The sequence below is a fragment of the Camelus ferus genome, chromosome 16 (genome assembly GCF_009834535.1).
Source record: "Camelus ferus isolate YT-003-E chromosome 16, BCGSAC_Cfer_1.0, whole genome shotgun sequence".
NCBI classification, from domain to species: domain Eukaryota; kingdom Metazoa; phylum Chordata; class Mammalia; order Artiodactyla; family Camelidae; genus Camelus; species Camelus ferus.
In genome coordinates this window covers 26,447,239-26,468,301 of record NC_045711.1, presented here as the reverse complement: position 1 = coordinate 26,468,301, position 21,063 = coordinate 26,447,239, and the positions used below count along the sequence as shown (strand labels likewise).

Here is a 21,063-nt window from a genome sequence, read left to right as displayed (position 1 = left end):
TGTTGCATCATCAGTGGGGTGTTTCATACTCTGGGAAGCCCTATCTGCTGCCACGGTTGTCACCACATCTGTGACACGTGATCCTAACTACTCTCCATACCTGCTCCACCCCCACGGGGTTCCTCCTGCATGTTACCACCACTGCTCATAACCGGAATGTTTTCAAAAAATAAAAAATATTATTCTGGTTTTTCGCCTCTTCCAGGCCCTCACCTGTGGAATGGGTAGGTGTGGCCTCGGGTCAGTTGTCTAACTTCACTGGAGATCCAGACTATAAAATGCAGATAATTATACTTACTTTGCAGAGATTTGGTGAGAAGTCTTGCCTCTGTTAATGCCAGCAAAGTCTTGACACGTAGTAGGAATGAATGAAATAGTAACAGCTTTCCTAAAACCTCTTGTGGCACGCATGACACTACATTCACATTCTGAACTCGAAACAAGCCAGGGCCCCCCACAACCCACGCTGAAGTCCCGCTGCCAGGTGGGCGCCAAGTCCGTGCGGTGCTCTTGACCTGCGTTCTCTCGTTTATCCTCAGCTCACCCCGCGAGGCAGGTGCCGTTGTCACACTCGTTTCCTAGAATGAGGAAACGGGCTTGAGGAGGTGAAGGAGTTTGTCCCCGTGGCTCTGTGGGCGTGTCACAGCAGCCCAGGCTGGAGCAGGTGCTCAGACCCCCTGAATCTGTCTCCTGGGCCAGGCATTCTTCAGGCTGCCTTCCCCCTCTGCGCCTCCCACTCCTGCTCCAGGCAGGATAAGGCCACAGCCTCCACCTGCCAAAGGGCGGGGGAACAGTCCTCCCGCCACCGTGGGTTGTCACTCTTTTCTCCATTTCTCCAAAAGGCTCAGCCTTGTCACCCTGCCCCTTCCCAGAGGATTAACTTGCACTGGTGTTTGACTTACACAGTGACATCAACAATGTTCCATGTCCTTACTCCCCGGGGCAGGCCTTGCTTGTACCATCCACCTCCCCATAATTCCTCACGTAAGGCATCCATGAAATCTAGTCTTAAATTTTAGGAAGCCATACAGGAAAGCAGCTGTCATGCTAGAGAAACCACTTGATTTAATTGTGAGTTTATAGCAGCAGTCGAGGCCACACGTGCAGGAACTGCCCCGGCCGCCCAGGATTTGCAGCAGCAGCTTGGGAGCTGAGAGGAGTATGACGACTTTGCCGTGTGCTTGCACTTTTGGTTCTGCGACCAGTTTGCTCCCCCACTTTATGAATAACTCGTTCCTGCCACAGTCCATCTGCCTGTGTATTTTTAGTAGTCCGTTCACTTACAGGAGAAGAGACACCTGCAGGCAGCAGGCTGCTTCTGCACCTCCTTCCCTGCTCAGGCTGGCAGTGGGCTCGCAGGGGATAGACTCCCACAGACTGCTCTTTGGGCATCTTCACTAGAAGGTCTTCCATTTCTCTAGACAGACCAGGGGTCATTTTTCTGTGACTCCTATCCGTTGAGTCTTAACTTACTGGCACGATGGCTCATTTTTCAGCACTAAAAGAAAGAATTAATGGCGTGACTTTCTGTAAATTCAAATCCCAAGAGAAAAATCCTAAACTGCCTCAGGCACTGCAGGAGACGGTTGGCTGGCTCTCTGAGGGACGTGATGGATTCCACCTGTAAGTGAAGCCCCTGTTTCTGGCCTGAAAAAGACCTTTGAGACTCAAGCCTGGCATCACCATCCCAAAGGACAGGGCTGTGGACGTCTGAGGGCCAGGAAGTCCACTGTGTGAGGAAGGCCAGCCCTCTGCCTCCTTCACCTCTTACCCTAATAGGGCCTTTCTCTTGCAGAATAGAGAAGTCAAGGGTCAGGACAGTTCAGAGGCTAATCTCATGAAGGTATAAAACAAGGATTTTCTTCCTGTTAAGCCAGAAGGCAGCAACAAAGAAATTCCAGGTGTGACATTGCCTTCCTTACCAAACTGTCCCCTGCCCCTGCCAAATCTTAAGACCACTGTGTATGAATAACTCGGAATCTTTAGGCAGCAAACTAGGGAATGAGAGATGTTTAACTCACTACTTGTTTAAAGAAACAGCCTTGTCTGGTAGGCGGTGCAAATAAGGTTAGGTTATCCAGACCTTACAGTTGGAACGTTTGGCTTACCAGCTAAATTCCCCCGTTCAGTCTGAATTCACTCTTAAACCTCAGTCTGGTTTTATCATCTGTTGCAGAAAAGGAGCCTCACTTTCCCCTGCTAATCACCTCTCCCCTGTCATCACTCACCCTGTAGCACGGGCCCTGCCCCGGCGCTGAGCCCCAGGAGTAGGTGACCAGGTGCTCCTGGGGCCCCGTCTGAGGGTGGAGGAGCAGGCAGTCTGTCCGGGAAGGGGACTTAGATTTCCAGGCGGAAGCCGGAGGTGCTGAACCCAGTGGCCGGCTAATGAGCTGCAGATAAAAGTGAAGGCAGGAGGAAACGCTGCAGACACTCCCTCTGTGCAAACCAGGCAGCTTTACACAGAGGGCCGGGGCTCTGGCCGGGTGTTCAGGCTGAAACTGGGTTGTGAAATGCCTTCGTTTACAGCTTATTGCCCAAAGCATACTTTTTGGTGGGAGTCAGAAACGGGCTTGTGAATTCCCCTGAAGACGGCTTCCCACCTTCTACCAACGATCCCGCTCGGAGCCAGCAGGGGCCGCCCTCCTCCCGTGCCAGCGCCTTCCCCGCCCAGCGCTGGGCCCTTGGCTAATTGACTGGGTGCAGAACCACTAGCAAGAGCTCAGTAGCGACCCCCAGCGTTCGCGCTCCTGTTTTGGTTTCTGTCTGACCTCCAGTCACCCAGACCAGGGATCAGCAAGCTGCTTCTGTGGAAGACCAAATAGTAAATATTCATTCTTAGGTCCCAGATTGTACAAAAACAGGCTAAGGGCCAGATTTGGCCCCACAGGCTGTGGTTTGCGGACCCGGGGAGGAGGCTTGGTATCAACAGGAAGAGCACCTGTTCCGCAGGGACCGGGCACGACCAGGATGGCGCTGGTGTAGAACCACTCAGAACCACAAGTCCTCAGCTAGACCCCACGTTCCCTAATACAAACCAGCTGAGGAGGAGGGCTGCCTCGGGCTGAGAAGTCCTGCCCGAAGCAGAGGTTATGGAGGTCGGAGGGGGTCCGGGAGGAACAACCATGCATGTGTGCCTTTCCCAGGGTGGGTCCTCGGAGCCGATGAGGTGAGGGCAGCTGGGAACAGTGCAGTGCCAAGGGACCGAGAGCTCCCCCCTGGGACCGTGAGCAGTAAAGGAGTGAGCCACGTCTGCCGTGCCCCCTGCCTGCCTGCACTCACCTTCAGGTAGCTTGGGTTGAATAAAAGATTCATCTTGGGACTGAGGGAAGTATGGAGAGAGAGGCAATTAGAGCCGGGCTCTGACTCCCCCATCGCCTGCTCGTTAACATGCTGGGCACCTGCCTGCTGCAGATTTCCTGTCTCAGGACCCTGCACCCCAGCCAGGGAGCCAGGGAGCACTGCAGAGGGTGGCGGCTGGGGAGGCCTCTACTCCGGTTTCTAGAAGTCTGTGAAGAGCTCTGCTGCCCATCCCCAGCATGAACACGCGCGAACAGGGTCGGTTAGAGTTCAGCGCAGCTGAGGACGCTGCCCAGGAGGGCGGGCTGGGCGTAGGGTGAGGGGTGCATGGAGAACATTGTGGGCGGGTGCTTGCCGGACACTTCGCTTCCCACCTGGGCCGGTGAAGGCACAGAAGGATTGAGATCTCAAAGCCAGAGAGTGGGCCCAGCGCTCAGGAGAATCACACTTACTGTGCAAACTGGCATTTGGATCCCTCGGGGCAGAAGCCAGCTAAGTAGTTAATACACATGACCCTGCGGATGTGGCGGTATTTACACAGGGGACCTGCTGGGCAGAGAGAAAAGGGTCAGAAGGATCTTCAGCAAGGGAGGAAACACACATGACAAAGCTGATCACGGGGCCTGGACAGTCACAGGCTCGGCCTTTCGCAGGGGTGTAGAAATCTTCCTGTCCTTCCCACACGGCCGCGAAACGCGACTTCCCGGCATGTGACTGAGATGGGCGAGGGCCCTCGGAATGTGCGGGGGCAGGTTTCAGCCGGCCAGCCCTGAAACAGAAGGGCCCTCAGCGTCCCAGCACACTGTCCTGGAGGACTTACATGGCTGTGGACTGCAGTGCGCTCCCTTTTATTTACCTATGAAAGGATCAGCTGAGCAAAGGCCAGCCAACCACGTCTTACTAACCCTCCTTCAGCGCCCCTCCCCATAATCCTCCCCAAACCATGGCCTCCAGGAACTCAGTAAGAACAACACACCTGAAGACACAGGAAAAGAAAGGATGCGGGTGCTCAGAGCCCTGCCTCTAAGTTTGGCCATACAGAGATAGTGAAATGTCCTTACGTGACATCCAGGACACCCCCAGGTGATGGCACAGAGGAGAGAACTGAGTGTCTCCTACGAGCCAGACCCGACTCCCAGGGCTTCCCAGAGGGTCCTACATCCACCCAGCCAGCAGCCTCTGGGGGAGCTTCTCCCCTTTTCATAAGTGAGGTCACTTGTTTAAGGTCACGCAGTCAAAACTTTCTGAAGCCACTGGGATGTGAACCTAAGTGAGCCTGCTCCAAGCAGCCCATCCAGTGCCACGGAGGGTTTCCACCAGAGGGAGCCTGGGGAGAGCTACGGAGAGGCTTGCTGTCGGGACTTCAGCCCGGAGCAAACCCCATGGGGCCACATCAGGAATGTGCAAGAGACCCCCACCCCACTCCCCTTCCCCTGGCGCCCTCTTCTGTCAGGGCCTCACCGTCCTTGCAGAAACCTTGGTCATACCAAGGACAGTCCCGGGTCTTGAAAGCCGGCTTCACGTGGAGAAAGGGACATTCCTTGTTGTTGCAATCACCTGAAAAGTCCAGTGTTCTTTGTGCATAAACAGGCTCGTCTTGTTGGTCACTTCCGCCCTCCTGACACTAGACTGACCTGGCCCCTTGCATATAAGCCACTTGCCTGCCTTCTGGTCGTCAGCAGCTTCTTGAAGACAGCAAGATATTTCTAATCCTTCCTGCAACCTAAGAAAGGCGGATCCCAATCGTATTTGCCAAACGGGGCTTGGGTGTGAGCAGCCATGTCTGGAAGAGTTGGGGCAGGGCCAGACATCCAGGAGGAGGGACTGGAACTGGAGGTGTTTAGGGGCTACTAAGGAGGAAGGGACAGGGAGAGGTGAGAAAGGTGAGTCCCAGAGCTAGAGGCCCAAGAGGACGTAGACGCTGAATGGAGATGTTGCCATGCGTTGTGGTCAAAGCCCTCTCTCTGTCTCCACAATGAGACCTACACTGCTTCCAAAGCCCAGGGTGCAGTTCTTTCTGGGGGAAATGCCAAGAAGGGCAGAATACTGCTTCACAGTCAGCACCGGGATGAAGACAAACGGGGTGCAGAGGGACACCTGCAGTTCCTCTAAGCCTGTGCTCTAATCTGTGCATTAGACCAAGACTCCTGCTCTCCTAGGAGCAGCCAGCCCTGTTTGCATAGACCACCAGGAGATGCTGGAAGGGCCCTCTTAAACTTCTCTTAGGGACCCGGGGCTCTGAAGGAGCCATGAGCAGGATTCAGTAGAGAGCTGGCAAGTGCTTCCCACCTTGCACTTGTACGGTGCTAACTTTGGGCTCCATCCTCCTAAGGAATGGAAGTGACATCCCCCACTGGGCTGGCGAACATTGATAGAGGGAGACCCTGGGAAGTCAGTGCACCGGGGTTGCCTTTCCGCCCTGGCCTGGGTGCCGGCTCTGCGCTCCTCTCTCAGCCAGCAGGTGGCACCCGCCCCTCACCCTGCGGTCCGCCTGTCACAGACACCAGCCCCAGGTACCTTCTGGACGAGCACAATCAAGAGCAGAGCCAGAGTCCCCACCGGAGCTTCCTAGCCCGTTTCAACTGCCCTTCCCCACTCCTACATCTCCCCAACAACATTTTTAAAGTAAAACAATTCACTCCCAATAAGAATGATAAGTACACGTTGACATTAGAAAGAGATCATTCATTCATTAACTCCAAGATCAAAAATACAGGTTACATATTGTAACCATTGATGTATATGTCTGCCCCTCACAATGGGAATTATTTGAGGGCAGAAGGGGACCTGGTCCTATTCCCATATCCGGGCCCCAACCCAGTACCCGATCCCCAAAAGGAAACCGACCAGGGCTTACTGAAAGAATAAAGTGGCATTTTTAAATAAAAATTTTAGGATGATGACCAAGGGGAGCCAGGCTCCAGATAAACTTTGTCCTTCCTTACAAGAGACACATGCAGGCAGCCCTCCTGGATTGCCATGGCCAGTTCTCAAGTCCAGGGAGCAGGCAGGAAACAGAATTTGAGCCTAGGGGAAGCCCTTGCTGACCTTGGGATGGGGAGGGTGGTTTGCCTTCTTCCTGGATACCCAGGACCCCCCATCCATCAACACTAATGAGAAACAGCTGCCCGCAGCCCCCAACGCTTCAAAGGCAAGCGGCCTCAGACAGAGGTGTCCCTGGAGACTGGTCCAGCTCTCTCCCTCCAAGTCCCTCTTCAGAGTACAGTTTGAAAACCACTGGACTAGATAATCCTTAAGGCTCCTTCCAACTCTGTAAAGCACTGAGCTGTAAAATTTTATTGAGAAAGCGAAGACCTGAAACACATTCACAGAATCTGTTCTTAAACGAGGCGGGAACTGGCTGTGGCTCCCCCCATGTAGCCCCTCGGAGGACAAAGACGTGAGTCGGGGTGGGGGGCGTGGGTCCAGACCTGACCACACAAGACCATCTCAGGGACCACGCTTCTGAAGCTCATGATCATGTGTGTACAGTGACTTTCTACTGCCAATAAGCGATGCTGGTTTTCCATTGACGGAAGCAATGTAACATTTTCTTCTAAAAGAAGAGTTAAAAATAGCAAGACGGTTGAAAGGGCGGGCGGCGGTGCGTGGCGATGGGGCAGGTGCTCCGTGGGGACCGCGAGCACGGTGAATGGCTCTGCTGTTTGGGAAACGCTAGCTCGGACCCACCCCCGGGGGCTTGAGAGATGGCCTGTTCCAGGCTTATTTCCAGACAGCCAGTCTGGCTGTGCGATTAGCCAGTTCTGGGGAGGGAAACAATTCAGCCTTTGAGTCCAGCCCCACCCTCTCCTCCCCTTGCCGGGATGGGCTGTGTGTGCCTGAGTCCGCTGGGGCAGTTAAGCCAGGAGCAGAGGCCAGTTCTGGTTTCTTTAGGGGGTGGGAGAAGCAGGCACCGGCGGCTCAGGGAGGCCTGGTCTGCCACCTGGGATGCACGAGGCCTCCTTTGGGTGCCGCGCCCAAGCCTTCCTCCCACCCCATGGCCCCCACTGCTACCCTCCGGGGTGGGGGGCTGGCACCAGGAAGGGGTGTCACTGACCGAACTTGGAGTAGAAGTAGCACTCGGGCATCCTGGTGACGTCATACTGGTGCAGGAACTTGCACTGGTCGCCCTTCTTGCAGAGGCCACGAAGCCAGTGCTTGCACACCACCATCTTCTCCCCTCTGTCGTGCCGGAACGGGCACAGCCGCCCTGCGGACACCAGAGCACCCAGCTGAGGGTTCCCACTCACCCGAGCCTGGGCCCAGCACACCCCTGGAAGCTTCCCTCCGTCCCTTCACCTGGACCCTGGGAGAGGCTAGAATTGGGGGCCAGAGACGGCTGAACAGATGGCTGTTCCCACTGCCACACCCCAGCCCTCTCTGGCACAGTGCCCTGGCCCTCCTCAGCCCCCGGGAGGCCCCCAGGCTGTCAGGACACCTCCCACAGCAACCTACACACGCCCACTCCAGCCTGATTTGGGGGTCAGCGGGGGTCCTACCAGAGAGCCGTGGTTTCCAGCCCTGCCCCCACACCCACCCACCCAGCCAGGTCCCAGCACAAAGTAAGGCTCATTAAGGGCCTATTGAATCATGTCTTAAAAAATTGTTATGTTTCCTGATTCCGGAGATCTAACATGGTGACGTAAGAGCCAACTTTGTAACAATTAAGGAGGAAATGGAAGTGTTCTAGTTAACTCTTTGTCATCTTCACTAAGGTGGCCTTGCCCTCAGCCGGAAGGACACCACGGTTCCTAAGTTTCTAAGCAGGACCGGCTTCCCGCTTGGCCAACTCTCAGATAGAACCTGAGGGGTGCTGGGGAGGTGTTCTTTTTAAACAGCCTTACCCTTTACCCCTGGCCTTTGATGCCTGGGTCTGACCTTCCGGACCCATGAACAGTCCTATTGCTCTCCAAGAGGGCGTCACTGCGAGCCACTGCTCCAGAGCCTGGAAGGGCGGAGCTGAGGAGGCAGGACCCCAGGACGCATCACTGGTCCTGGCTTCACAAGGCCAGGAGTGACCAGTGACCTCATTTCCCTCCTCACCCACTCACCCAGTGCTGGCCCAAACATAAAGGAGGCTCGTGGCAAAAATGGCTCCAGGTCCTCCCCTGCCTGTGCTCCTCCTGGCTTCCCAGCTTCCCCAAAACAGAAGCACTTGGATCCCAAAAGCAGCTCCTACACTCATTTAGAGTTTGTTAACCTGGATCTCCAGGGGGACTGGAGACCCCCATTTTGGAAGCAAGAATTTGGGGCAACTATATTTCTATAGGAAGAGCTTGTGAGCGGTTCATGAACCAGAAGAAAAGTTGAGAAGCCCCGCATTTGCCCAGAGTGGCTGCATTTAGGGAGAGGGGTTTGGAAGAGCATCGTGTTGACCCACATTGGGGTGGGCGAGAAATCGGGGTGCTTGCTGTAGCATTTCACGGGCTGTGGCCAGGCCTCTCTTAAGACACAAGAAATGGTCTTGTATAGCTGAGCAGGTCTTGTATAGATTCAGAGGACAAGAGTGGGGAAAGGAAGCCACTCTCCCTGCTGGGAGGAAAACAAAGAAGTCAGGGGCCTCCTGGGGGGACACAGCTGACACCCACAAGCACTCCCACCCCCAGCAAGGTGGAAAGAAGGGAATGTCTCCTTCTGGCATCCCTGACTCCCCTAATCAATGCTGTGGAATCAGGGAGACCTGGGGTGGAGGGTGGGGGGGTGATTAGCAGGGGCAGGGTTCTTGACGGACCCACCCACGTGCCCTCTGCCTACTTGTTGTAAGACTAAAATTTTGTCCCATCCCACCTTGCCCTCCCTAGGTGCAAATTCAACAGCCTATTTCAGGCCCAGCTGAACCCTAGCCCTGCTCCCACCCACCCAGGCCCACCTGCTGACCCACCTTTCTCGCAGAGCCCCTTAGCGAAGAAGTTGCACACAGCTGAGCCCGACTCTGGACGGGGAGGAAGGCAGAGGGGGCAGCATCTTCAGAGGCTGCAGCAGCAGGCCTCTCCTCCACCCCCAAGGCTCGGGCTTGGGGGCCCCCAAGCCCTGTCCCTTTGGATGCTGGCCCCCGGACCTCAACACGGTGTCTAAGCACCCCCAACTCTGAAACAGAGGCAATGGAAGGGTACAAGGCCAGCCTGGGAGCTCGAGACACCAAGATGTTTTTTTCCCAGCTTCTCTCAATTTACCTCTCTGGGGTCTCTGCTCTCCCAGGGCCAGCCCTGTTTTTGTTTTTTGTTTTTTGGAGTCCTGGTGAGGATGTAAGAGGGGAGGCCTGAGAGGAGAGGGGGCAAAGCTGGGAATCCCAGACTGTGGGCCCAAGGCCCCTACTCAGTCTCCCTGGCGAGCAGCCGAGAGCAGGGGCCGCCCCGTGGGGGAGCTGAGCAGACAGGCCTGCAGAGAAGCCTGGGGGAGGGAGAGAGGGCTAATGCGGGGTCCCCGTCCTCACTCACTGTCCATGCCCTGGAAAGGCAGGAGTCCAGTGCCCTTTTGCATCTCTACATCCTTCTCGAAGGTGAAGGTGAACCGCTCCAGCCCTGCAATGACCTCTTGCATCCTCTCTCTCGCGCTGGGGCTGCTGGAGGCTGCTCCCACGCTGCAGGTGGAGACTATATGTATGTACATCAGGACCCTTAAGGGGCCAGGCTCTGAGGCCGACTCCCATGACTGCGATGACTCCCAGGCTTGGCTCCCCAGGCACAGCCAGGCAAGAGCGGCGCCCAGCTGTCTCCCCCTTCCCCCACGCAGGTGCAGACGCCCCCGGGGCCCGCCGCCCCACTCGGTGTACGGAACTCCCACCTGCAGCCCTCGCGGCGGGGGAGGGACGAGCACAGCCCCCCCACGCTGCTTATCTGTATGTTCCCAGACACGCATCCCGCACACGCAGACGTTACCAAACCTGCGTTCAGACTTTCCACCTGAAGACATAGCCACAGGTGAGCTGTGAGGAGAGTTGCACAAACCACCCCCAGCGAGGCTGCTCCGATTCCCGGATTCGCAGGAGCTGGGGAGCCCGAGGGCGCGGGGGCGGGGCGAGGGCTGCAGAGGTGGGGAGGCCTGGCATCCCCGCCTCCCTTCCCTCGGGTCCCAGCCCACCGCTCCCTCCGGGACTCCTGACACCCCTCCTCTGGCCTGAGTGACCAGCCAGACTGGGCTTTTCACAGGAGAGAGGGAAAAAGGAATGAAACCCAGAGGAGTCGTAAATACTTAGATGAATAGCGCTTTGTTTACCTCGCGCGCAGTCCCAAGCTGGCCTGGTGGGTGGACCCAAGCTTCGGCCGCGGCCTCCCAGCCAGGATTCCAGGGGCCACCCCGGCGCCTCCCACCCCTGAGAAAGTGCTTTGTAAACGAAATCTCTATGCAAATGTTGTTTTATTATTATTGCACCATTCCTGCCCCAGGGCAGGGACGTCTGAAAGGCTTTGAAAGGAGCATGTTAGGGCTCTAACTAGGGCGGCCTTCTCCCTCCCCCTGCTCTGGCCCCCAGCTGGCCTTCCCGGGAGCGGGAGCGGAGGCTCCGAGTGGCCTGGGCATCAATGCACGCGGAGCCCGGGCGCCCTCCGCCCTGGGCCGGCCCGAGACGGGCGAGACGGGCGAGGCGGGCGGCACCCGGCAGGCCCACGGCCGGGCCAGCAAGAGGGAGCCTGCCGGCTTTTGTTTCCCCGTGGCTGTCGCTCCCAGATATCTTGTTCTTTTGAACCTGGGATCAGAAAAGAAAATAGGTGGAGACGTAGACACCTGGAATGGGGGAGGGGCGGGGAAGGGACCCAGGGGTCCCCAGGAGCCTGGGCCGCCCTCCAACCACATTCGCAGGAAGGCAGAGGGGCGAGCGGAGGGTTCCCGCCGTAGGCGGCCTTGCTTCTTTGGGCTCTATCCGTGTACTTTGATGAGTGTCTCCAAAACACATTCATCTGTCGACACAGGCTCCTTGTAAGGCTCCCTCCTACTAACCTGGCAGGGAGGCAGGTGAGAAAATGGAGGGCCAGCAAGGCCAAGGGCACAGGGAACATTCAGATACGGGTCTCTTGGTGACTTCCTTCCAAGAGCATCCACAGAGCATCTCTGTGCTAGGAGCTGGGGACCCCAGAACCAAGGACCATAACCCTACCCTTAGTGGCAGCCCAGTTAAGTGGGGGAGACGCTGACCAGCACAATTATACGACGGGGTCTTGGTAACAGAGTGATAGTTGGGAAGAGGGGAGCGTGCTATGCAGAGGAGAGTCTGGCGAAGACGGAGGGAGAGAATGTTCCAGAAGAGAGGAATGCTTCAGTAGGAAATCATGGGCCAGGAAGCAACATGGTGAGGGGTGGGTGCGGCAGGGAGCCGGTTGAGGGTTTGGTTTGGTGGAAGCGTGGGTTTAGAGAAGGGAAGTGCTGGGTGACAAGATTGGGGAAGTACATAGGGCCCTGAACCTGGAGTGCCTTTTAGGGCTTGGTTTTTTATCACGATTCCGGTGGGGAGCTCCTGCAGGGCTAAGAGAGAAACACACAGCACCCTGGAGAATGGGCTGTGGGGAGGTTACTTAGTGGGGGAAAAAAGTAATAATTTTAGCTCTGGTGATGTCACCGGGGGTGCCCCCAGCACCTCAGTGGCCCAAAAAAGTTTATCACCAGGGCTGAGAATGAAGGAGGCCCCTTTGGAGACTCCTCCCTCCATCCACCCCCAGCACCTACCTTCCTCTCCCAGCCAAGGTCCCGCCCTCCACCTGGGCTCCCCGTCCCACCTGTGTGCCTGGCCCTGGTACCCATGGAGTTCCTCCTCCCACTGCCTCAGGCACCTTGCCTTCAAGGGTTTTTCTCTTCCAAAATACCTTCTGTAGTGGGTTGCATTGTCTCCCCCAGAAAGATACTCCAAGCCCTCAACCCTGGGACCTGTGACTGGGACCTTATTTGGAAACTGGGTCTTTGCAGAAGCAATTAAGATAAGGATCGCAAGGCGAGATCCTCCTGGAATTCAGATGACTGGTGTCCTTCTAAGAGAAAAGACAGGAAGATGGGAGGTGCAGAGATACAGAAGACACCCAGAGAAGGAGCCTCGGTGAGGCCGACGGGAGGAGACTGGGTGTGCACAGCTACCAAGGGACCCCATGGGTGAGAGGGGCACGGGCAGCCCCTCCCTTAGAGGCTCCAGAAGGATCCAACCTATGGGACACCTTGATCTCGGACTTCTGGCCTCCAGAATGGGAGCATGTCTGTTGCCTTAAGCCACCACCTTCACGATCATTTGTTACAGCAGCCTCAGGAGACGTCTTCCCACTTGGAAACTGAGTTTCGGAAGTCCTCACCTCTTTTCCAGACGAGCAAATAAAAGTGCAGAGAAGTTGGGTGATCGCCATGGTCCCATGGCTGATGAGCGTCAGAATTGGGAGTCAGGTCTGGGTCTCCCACCTCGCAGGCCTTGTGCCTCCCCTCTGTCTCATTCAGACCAGGGGAGCACCCCCCTGCACCCCCACTTACACCCCTGCTTCATGGCTCCCGAGTGGACGGGCGCCCCCATAGAGCAAAGACAAAAAGAGAGCCTCAGGTGGGAGAGGCCCTGGCGATGCCTGGAGAAGGGGCCGGGCTGGGGGCAGGGGCCCCAGCGCTGGGATGTACCCTCTGGAACCACCCCATCCTCTCTGCGTGCCCTGGAGCGGATCCCCGGCATCTGTGTTTTCATTTATTAATTAATTCACGGCTGCTAAGTGGACTCACAAGTCACTGTACAAACAGCGGTGTTAATTTTTAATCACCATCATTATGAGGTTCTCATTTCACTCTGGCTGCAGATTTCCTGAATCATCACCACCCGGCTCCTTTCCCTTTATAAACGCGTTGCTCTGAACAGCAGAGGGTGCGGGGAGTTCTAGAATTCTCTGGCCGCCTGGAACTGCTGGAGGTCATCGTGCCCAGCTCCAGCTTCAGCTCGGTCTGGCCAGTGCTTTTCTGGGCAGAACATGACCACACCCTCCTCCCTAGTATCAGCGCACCTGACTTACTCCCCACTCGGGACCTGAGTTCGTGCCAAGGGGGCAGACTGGCATCAGGCAGGCCAGGGTTCAAATCCTGGTGCTGCCTGTCGCCAGCCTGCAGTCCTGGGCCAGTCATTACATCACCCCCTTGAGCCCCAGATGCTGCATCAGTAGAAGGGGACCCACAGGGTGACCTCCTTGGGGGGCTGAGGATAGTGAGAAGCCTACATGGATGCCTGACACAGGACTGGTTTTATTAGAGCCGTCCTCCCAGGAGGTATGTGCCATGAGGTGTGACCTGGTGCTCAAGGCCCCAGGTGTCCCGCCCCCAGGTCCTTAGTGCCACCTCTTCTTCAACTTTATTATTCCTTCGGGCCCTGATGATAGGCACCGTGGGGCCGGGTGGCTCCATGCTGACCAGGCGCTGTTGGAGGGGCTGCTCTAAATCCAGTTGGGATGGGCCTGGTTGCTGGACAGATGTTGGGAGGGGGTGGAGGTCAGAGGAGCCCCCAGTGACCCACAGCTGCCGCCACTCTGGCCCAGGAACAAGGACTCAGCCTGCCCCACTCCCCTCCCCCATTGCTTTTTTGTGCCCCAGAGATGCCACTAGGCAAGGACAGCTGCTGGCCTCACAAAACCCACTTGAAGTGCAGGGCAGGGAGGTCCAGCAGCCGATGGCCCTGCTCTGTCCTTGCCCGGGAGCTCAGTCTCTGGGAGTCCGGTGCTTCTTGGAACTCTGCTCTGGGAAAGGCATCTCTCTCCCCCGGACCATGGCTACAGTAACAGGACTAATGACCCACCCCAAATCTCTCCTCAGGGCCTCTTCCAGTCCTCACTGCAGCCACTCAAGTTGCTTCTGCCCATTTTACAGGCAAAGAAACCAAGGCCCAGAGGGATGAAGCAACTGCTTAAAGCTCACACAGCCAGTAGACATTGGAATGGGGACCAATGACCCCAACCATTGCCACCACCTGCTAGGACTTCACCAGGAGACGTTCACTGTGCACACTGTTCTAATTCCCACAAAGAGAAAGAGAGCCATTCTTGTTTCTCCTCTAGAGTCAAGAAAACCAGTGCTCAGTGGCTTAGAGGAGCTTCCCAAAGACCACAGGCTCAGTCTGCAGGACCCCAAAGCCATGCTCCTTCCAGCCAACCAAGCTGCAGTGCAGGAAAGGGCCCCACTCCTTGCCAGGCTGGTAAAACCAAGACCCCCGAGGCCCCAAGAGTGTGACTGGGCCAGTAGGTGGCCATGTGGGTTATCTTTCCAGCCGGAGAGTCAAGGAGACAGGATATATTGGGCTCAGGGAGTCAGATCTGGCCCAGGGGGTGTCCCAAAAGCTTTGCTCTCATGGAAAGAGAGAGATAGGGAGAGATTTGAAGATACTATGGAGCTGGCTTTGAAGACGGAGGATGGAGCCGCGAGCCAAGGAATGCGGGCAGCCTCTAGAAGCCAAAAGAGGCCAGGAAACAAATTATCCCCTAGAACTGCAGGAGGAATGCAGACAGACCTGCCAACGCCTTGATTTCAGCTCAGAGAAAGCCATTCTGGCCTTCTGACCTCCAGAACTGTGCGATAATCCACTTGTGTTGTTTTAAGCTACTAAATTTGGTACAGTAACAACGAGGAAACTAAGACAGAGGGGAAAGTTACCAATAAACAAGCAGCTCCCCCAGCGTGGGACACAGAGGCATTTGCAGAACTGCTACAACACCACCTCGCTGCCATCTGGAGAGCAAGGACGGGCTTCTGGGAGGACGTGAACCGAAGCCGTGACAGGTAAAGACTTGTCGAGGTGGGGAAGGACAGTGTTCCCAGCAGTGGCAGTGCATCTGGGAAACCACTGCTGGTCTATAGGGCAAGTTGGCTGTTGAGAGAAGTTCAAGGAGCAGGGATCTTGGGAAGGACCTTGAATCTGAGGCCTGGGGGGTCACGGAAGGAGTCGGCCTTAATAGCGTTGGGTCTGCTCTGCATTCTAGAAAAAGCCCTCTGGCTGCAAAGCCCTGGGCCCAAGGAAGGCCCAAAAGAAGGGCTTCCAGCAGCCCCTGTGCCAGAATCCAGAAGTTGCTAGAAAGCAGCCTCAAAGTGTCCCATGCGTTGGAAAACTAAAAAATGTGGAAAGTTCAGGTAAACTGCAATTATGAGCAAAGTTCTAATACCTACTTCTGCATCCCAGCGGATAGCCCTGCGCACCCCCTGGGGTGCATGCCCCCCCCCCCTCGGAGGAGGGAGAGGAAGGTTCCGGTAGAACACAGACCGCCAGCTGGTCGCCGACACCATGATGGATTGGCTCTCCCAGCCACGGCCTGGTGCGCTCACTTTGATGGATTGGGGGCCAAGGTCACAAGTTTGATCTGCCTTTGGGTCAGCTGAATGGAGAAGAAAAAGTCCATTTTCATCACTACGGTCTGCCCTGCGGTCTGTTATCTCTAAATGATTCTTGGGTCACAAGGCCGACAGACAGCGTACAGATGGAAAAACCCTCCAGGCCCCGACTATCGACAGGGAGTCAGTTGTGCCCACTTTGTGTGCAAAGCCCAGGGGGTGTGGGCGGCAGGAGCGGACAGCAGCCCCTCCTCGCTCCCAGCCTGGACAGAGCCCCCTGGCACCGGGGTTGGGGGGCTGGGGGAGACGGCAGGGACCAGAGGGGAGAGGCTCACCCATCTCAACCTCCCCTCCTGTCCGGCGTTTGAGCCCACCCAGCTGCCCCTGCTCTCACTCACTGGCTTGACCTTGAATTCCACCTCTGGCCCATGACTCCGCATCTGGATGAACAGTTTCAGACACACTGGAATATCCCACTGTCTCACTCCGCTCGGGCTCCGTAACCGAGGACCACAGATGGGGCATACACAGCAGACATTTCTGTCTCTCGCTTTGGGAGGCTGCAAGTCCGAGATCAAGGCACCAGCATGGTTGGTCTTCCTGAAGACTCTCTTCCTGGCTGGTGGACGGCCACCTCCTTGCTGTGTCCCTCCAGGACAGAGAGAGCGAACTCTGGTCTCTTCCTCTTCTTGTAAGGACACTAATCCCATCATGGGGGTCCCACCCTCAAGACCTCATCTATGCCTAATTACCCCCAAGGCCCCACCTCCTAATAACATCACATTATGGTGAGGGCTTCAATATATGGATTTAGGGGGGGTCACGAACATTCAGTCCAAACCCCCCACCCCACTGACAGCTGCCTTCTTACTCTTTCCACTTGAAATGGCTTCCATGACTGAGGCCAAACCTAACTTCCCTGAAATCGGTGCCACCTCAGTCTTCCCCTCCCAGGAATGTCACCACCACCCAGATGCTTGGGCCAAATTTCAAGTGTGCCCTTGACTCCGCAAACGTGCTGGCTCCTGCTCTCTCCATGTCATGGGCTCTTCCTCTTCCTTTGTTCTGGTTTCAACTGCGCATCCTTGGGGACACCTCACATCACTTCATCTAAAGTGGGGCCCCGGCTCATCCTCTGTCCCAGCACCTCCCACTTCATTGCCTCCAAAGCCCTTAGCGCCACGTGCAATGTTTCCATTAATTTGTTGCTGGTTGGCGCTCTGTCTGTCCCCACCTGCATCCCCGTCCTGAGCCTGTGAGGGCAGGGCCCATGCTCCCATCCTGTGACTTCTCCATCCACAGATGCAGCACCCAAGCCCTCTGCACTTTTAGAGGCCCACGGAAATGTTTTAATTCCCTTCAAATTAGAAGGCTTTAGGTCAAAGGAAAAGTTTTAACATATACTATTCATGCATTCATCTTTTTACTAACACAATCATAAAATACGATCTTAATTTTTGTGGCGGCAGGGGGCCCACGGAAGTCACGGTGCCTCCCTGGGGTCGTGTGAGGCTTGCCTGCTGTCCTGTGTCCTCTGAGCGCTTGGCGCAGAACAGGTGCTCAGCAAACATCAGACGGAGCAATGAATCTGCGCTGTGGGTTTCTGTTTTCAGAGAACACAGCTTCATACTGTCGCCAGCCCTGGTGTGGCTGGGGGCAGGCGCGGGGCTGTGGCTGGAAGATGTGATACTGACGCAGTGTCCTCTTCCAAGACAGCGGGAGGGGACACAATCCACTCACCGCCCCAGGTCTGCCGAGGGCAGCCCACCGCTGGGCCACCTTCTCAATACAGTCCTCACTCCGGCCCCAGGATGAGAGGTTAAAAAGCCACCTCCGTGTGGCTGATTCTCAGATAATACCCCCATAGTAACGTGTTACTGGCCAAAAAGAAGTGCCAGTTTTCTCAATGAAAGCAGGTAACTTAAGATGGAAGCGTATATACATTTCCCCCTGTTGGGACTCCATGCGCCTTTTTGTGCTTTGAAGAAAACACACGTGGCCTGAAAACATTTTTGTCTTAGATTGGCCTTAAAAAAAAAAATCTCTCACCACTCCTGTGAGAGCAGTGGTTTCATCACCACAGGGACAGCTGGCAATGTCTGGGCCATCTTGGATTGACATAGCCAGTTGGGGGATGCTCCCGGCAGCTAGTGGGCAGAGGCTAGGGAGGTTCCTCGGCATCCTACAGGGCACAGGAGGGTTCCTGATAAAAATAAGGATCCGCCCCCAAATGCCGATGGTGCTGAGGTTGAGAAATCCAGCTTTGTCTGTAAGAATCTAAATTGCATCTCTTGGGTGAATGACTCGAATGGCTTGGGTCCGGCCCTCCGTAGGGTTGGTCTTACTGATCTGCGCCTTGGCATCAAGCCCAGATTTTACACTGAGCAGAAAAGCAGCCTGATGGCGTCTGAATGACTCTATCTGTTATGAGACTATTGTTGAGGACATTGGCTGGGACCCCACCCCTGCCCTCTTCAAAGAGCTCACAATGCCAGACCTCAATGCCAGAAGAAACTGGGCTGCTTATGGGATCGTTCCAACCTTGTGGACTTTGTTGAGTCTCCTAACAGGTGGATTTCCCTCTTCGCTTTGACTGATAGGAAGCTCAGAGCCCAACGTGCAGCAGCCCACCTTTGAGAACACTTCTGGGTACGACCCTCTTGGTTCATTGTACTGTTTGTTCCAGCCTTGTTTTCTCTCTGATCTATTTTTATCTTATTGTATTTTACGTATTTTTGTAAACTGCCTCCAATCCTTTTGGGAACAAAGAAGGACATAAAAACAAAACAAAATTCAGCAGAGTTCTGTGGCCTTGGTAGGGATTTTTTATGTTTTAACATAGCAAGTGTCATGTCAGGGTTGGAGTCCTGCCGGGAAGGTAGCTCTCTCCATCTCCTCCTGTCCCCTCCTGGGAGTCTCTGTCTTAGAGAACAGAAGCTCAGTGGGTCAGAGCAACAGGTTTTAGAGGCAAAGCTTCCAACATCCATCTGCTTGCAAATACTTTCCCTCCCCGAAAGTGTTCTTTCCAGTCTCCCATCTGGCTGTTGGCAGGAGGCCCCAGGGCCCAGAGGAGCCTGCAAAGGGGAAGTAGATAGCCCAGCTTTCCTGCTTTCATTCCTAACTTTTCTCTCCTGCCTCTTAAATCAGGGTCTTCGGGGTCCAGGGGTACGCTGTGTGCAGGTTACCACTGCAGGCAGGGGTCATGCCAGGAAGGTCCCCCGCCTGAGTGTGGAGTTGGGGCATTTGGGAGGCTGCTGCTACGTGAAGGCAGAGGGGTGGGGGTAACATACACACCTGAAAAAGCCACCCTTTCTCCCTCCACCACCCCAACAACTCCCATACTCAGCTCGTCCCACACAGTCCACCAGCTCAGCCTGTCCCCTAGTCTCTCACACCACAGAGCCAAGCCAGCCCAGTCCACTTCGCAATCTCTGCTCTGCTCCACTCACAGGACTTCAGCCAGTGCCTTCTTCTCCAGCCTCTGTTTCCCATCTGTAAAATGGGTAGGTGGCGGGGGGTGGGCAGTGAACCAGATCCTAACATTTGAAGATCTTAAGAATCCCCTTCCTGCAGATGCCCTGACCCCTTCTACTCCTTGTCTATTCCCTGTGTCCACTTTCTTCTGGGAACATGATGCAACCCTGGTGAGCAAGAAGAGGTGGCTTGGGTGTGAGAACAGAGTCGCAGGTGAGCACCTGTGGCTCCAGCCTGGACACTAGTGGGAACAGAGGCTCGAGGCTGCAGGCAGAGAGAGAAGCCAGTCCTGAGTGACCCTGAGAAGGGCAGGGCCGCTCGGCTCGGCACACGTTGCACACACAGCTGCTAAGCCCTTTGGACAATGTGAATCCACAGCAGCTGCTGAAAGTGTCCTGGAGCTGCCAGTGCCCCCGCTGGCAGCAAGCACACCCCCTTTTCTCTTGGGCACACCCTGACCAGCCGGGCTGTCCACTCGGCCTCTCTCTGCACTGCTCTGCCCAGCAGGTGACTGGCCCCAACTAGTCATCCCGGGTCCCAAAGTGGAAATCTATCAGGTTGGGACAGTGGCTGTAAGGAAGGGCTTTGGAGCCCATGCCCTGGGTCTGTACCCACCACCTCCACTTCCTAGCCCAGTAGGGCTGAGCCAGGTCCTTCACCTTCAACTGCCTCAGTGTCCTCATCTGTAAAATGGGAATGACGCGAATAGCATGGCCCTCACCGAGTTGTTACGAGAACCGAGGGAGGCCAATACGAAGCGCAGTGCCTAGCGGACAGCGGTCCTAACAGCGAAAACACACAGCCCCTGTCACGGTAACAGCGCAGGACAGCGTGTGCCCTATACATGAAAGCAGACGCCTCGTGGAGTCGGGGAGGTGGGAGGGAGGCACCCCAGTGTTGGCTGCACCAGGGCGGGGCCTGTCCTAATGCATCTCTGGGCCATGACTGCAGCCCTGCCTGAGGCAGAAGGCTTTGGAGTCCCATCACATTTCTGGAAATGTTAGCGCCCATCTGGATTAAAATTACTAAATGATCACCCAGAAATAGTTCCTGGCTCCTGCTTTGAGTTGCTAGAGGTAGAAGGGGCCCCACAGAACATCTTTAAGGTGAGACATGCTTGGTGGGGGCCCTGGGCTTCTCAGGCCAACCTCAGAGACCAAAGGAGAGAGAGAAAGAACCCCCTTCCATCCGCAGCCCCATCCAGCGAGCTCTGGCTTGGTCTGTTTATATAGTACCTCATTACAAACACAACTGCCAGTAAAAAGTTGAAAACAATTGAGCTAGTGCCTAACTTTAAAGATGGAGAAACTGAAGTAGCCCAGAGAGGGAAAATAATTGGCCCAAGGCCACACAGTGAACCCATGCTGTCCCCGCACCTGCCTGGACCTTGCTGAACGGTGCCCTCTCCCATCGCCCAGGAGCTGGGGGACCGCATCACACCCACTGGGCTTGGATGCGTGCCCATCCCCTCTCTACTCCCTCCCTCGGGGCCACCGCTCCACCCACTCGTAACTGTCTTAGCCACATCCCACAGTACCTCTAATGAGCCAGTCTAGGGACAGACGGACCTGGGCGACATTTAATTATGCTTCTAATTGCTTCCCAGGAGGAAGATGAGTACAAGCCCAAATTTCTCCATCGATGCTTGGGGAGAAGGGCAGGGTTTCCAGGAACTCAGCCACCCTGGGGCCCGAGGTGGAAAGGAGAGTGTGAGAAGGGGCTTTGGGGGCAGAGGCAGCCCCGCCCATGGCAGAGGGGAAGCGGGTGAGGGAGGAGCTGGACTAGTGGGGTGGCGGGGTCACGGGGTCCCACCCAGGATTGACATACCCCGCCTCACTCCCCAAAGTAATGATGCTTCAAGATGACTGAATGTGGAAAGGGTTTCAAATCAGTAATGTTCTCACTCCAGCACTGGGTGACTTCAGAGGTGGCGGCCATGTGGCCTCGGAAGCACATCTTGTCTACAGAATGGGGACACCAGAGTCTACCTCGTGGGGCCTTGAGGCTGAACTGAGACCACACCCCCTGTAAGCT

General features: G+C 55.8%; 1 protein-coding gene across 3 annotated transcripts; it reads right to left on the bottom strand.

Annotated features, from left to right (window-relative positions):
• Positions 1–140: 140 nt before the first annotated feature.
• CPSF4L (cleavage and polyadenylation specific factor 4 like) lies at positions 141–10,499 on the bottom strand. Of its 3 annotated transcripts, XM_006176026.3 has the most exons (9): positions 10,181–10,496; positions 9,735–9,877; positions 9,179–9,229; positions 7,355–7,507; positions 4,759–4,854; positions 3,750–3,843; positions 2,229–2,390; positions 1,285–1,498; positions 141–578 (listed from the first exon to the last, which is right to left on the bottom strand). In XM_006176026.3, the coding sequence occupies exons 1-8, from the start codon at positions 10,207–10,209 to the stop codon at positions 1,486–1,488; spliced, it is 741 nt and encodes a 246-aa protein (XP_006176088.3). In that variant the 5' UTR covers positions 10,210–10,496; the 3' UTR covers positions 141–578; positions 1,285–1,485. The 3 variants fall into 3 exon arrangements, with proteins under 3 accessions (XP_006176088.3, XP_032312852.1, XP_032312851.1); XM_032456961.1 differs by lacking the exon at positions 2,229–2,390 and having other exon boundaries at positions 10,181–10,499; XM_032456960.1 differs by lacking the exon at positions 4,759–4,854 and having other exon boundaries at positions 10,181–10,499.
• Between the last annotated feature and the right edge of the window lie 10,564 nt (positions 10,500–21,063).